General features: G+C 46.8%; 1 protein-coding gene across 1 annotated transcript in view; it reads right to left on the bottom strand.

Annotated features, from left to right (window-relative positions):
• fkbp6 (FKBP prolyl isomerase 6) overlaps window positions 1–1523 on the bottom strand; it is a 13732-nt gene that overhangs the window by 1738 nt on the left and 10471 nt on the right. The window contains exons 6-9 of the mRNA XM_008299824.1: window positions 988–1107; window positions 703–900; window positions 513–622; window positions 355–425 (exon numbers count right to left, since the gene is read on the bottom strand). Coding sequence (XP_008298046.1) covers window positions 359–425; window positions 513–622; window positions 703–900; window positions 988–1107 — 495 coding nt within the window. The 3' untranslated portion in view covers window positions 355–358. The remainder of the gene's footprint in view (window positions 1–354; window positions 426–512; window positions 623–702; window positions 901–987; window positions 1108–1523) is intronic.

Here is a 1523-nt window from a genome sequence, read left to right on the forward strand (position 1 = left end):
AGATTTGGATCTACTTTCATGTACTTTAAGGTATCTGAACATATCACAGCACAAAGGATAAACTTATATACGGAGGTTACTGTAAAAAACGAACAACACAATCATCTGATTCTGAGGCGATCAAGCAGGAGAAACGTGATTTTCCTGAATAAATCGATGCAGGAAAAGTAAAAAGACGAAACCAGAGCCACAAAAATTACATCTTCAAGCTCGTGTTGTCTGGCCTGAGTGCACTCTGTTACTACAGGACGTTAGAACTTCTATCTGTGCAACCAGACGAATATCAGCAGACCTTCCTATAAAACCTTCACAGACAGACACAGAGATGAAGAATTAACAAGCAGGACTTCTCACCTTCTCACTTCTGAAATGTGAACATCTTTGAGTACAAGTCCTTCTGCTTGTCCAGACTCTCTTTGTAGCTTCTGGAACATGAACAACATTCTCACATTCACAGAGAAAGCAGCTGAGCTAACTCCAGATTGTACTCCAGACTCATGAAGTCCACTCACATCACCACTTTCTTCAGGAGGCTGTTGATGTCGCTGTCGAAGGGCTTCCTCGCCTGAGCAGCTACCAGGCAGCTCTGAGCGCTTTCGTACTCCTGCAGCTCCAGGTAGGCCTGAGAGAGAAGGCATCGGGTATAAACACAGAGAGAAGTGAGCTGATGCACTGAGTGAAACACCAGCAGCTCCGTCTGACCTGTCCACAGCGGAAAAGGGCCTTAGTGTTGGCCGAGTCGATCTCCAGAGCTCTGTTCCCGTACTTCAGGGCTTTCTTCGGACTCTCCAGACGGAGCTCAGAGATGGAGAGGTTCAGGTAAAGAGGGAGCAGAGCTGATCTGATCGCCTCCTTCTCCGAATCGCTCGGCACTTCCCTGTTTCTCAGCAGCGTCGTTGCCTGTCGGAGAGTCGCGAAGCACACCTTCACCTCCGTGTAATGAAAAACAAAAGCAGCGCTGGTTTAAAGTCCTGCCTGAAGGTCGACCTGTCTGTAGCGGTCCTTGGCGTGGTGGTAGCGGCTCTGCCTGAAGCAACGGTTGCCGAAGCTGCGCAGCGTGTTGACGACTTCCAGGAGAGTCGAAAGAGGAGCAAAGTTCTGCTCCTCCTGAAACGTAAAACATGAGAAAACACAAAGAAAATCAGACAGAGGAAGTTTCTGATGCAACTCTTTTAGGCTGTTTCAAAAAAAAAAAAGGTCCAACTCTTTCTTTCTTTCACAGCTGATAATTTATAATTACTCAGAATATTATCACTGGCATCAATTCACAGGGAAAAGAAAAGACTTACATGAGCACAATAAAAACACAAATGAAGTGTCAGTTAAAGAGCTGCTGTTTGGGCAGCTGAGGAGGTTCAGTGTCACAGGAGCACTGGGAGCAGAGCAGGGTTAGGGCACAGGGAAGCTCCTCTGAAGCCTGGGACTAACCGGCAACTTAACCAGCTAGCCGTCAACTAAAACATGACTCAGCAACTATTTTGATGAGAGCAGCAGGTCGAGGGTCATTGTTAAAACACAAACTG

This window comes from Stegastes partitus, unplaced genomic scaffold (assembly GCF_000690725.1).
Source record: "Stegastes partitus isolate 25-593 unplaced genomic scaffold, Stegastes_partitus-1.0.2 Scaffold1469, whole genome shotgun sequence".
In the NCBI taxonomy this organism is placed as follows: domain Eukaryota; kingdom Metazoa; phylum Chordata; class Actinopteri; family Pomacentridae; genus Stegastes; species Stegastes partitus.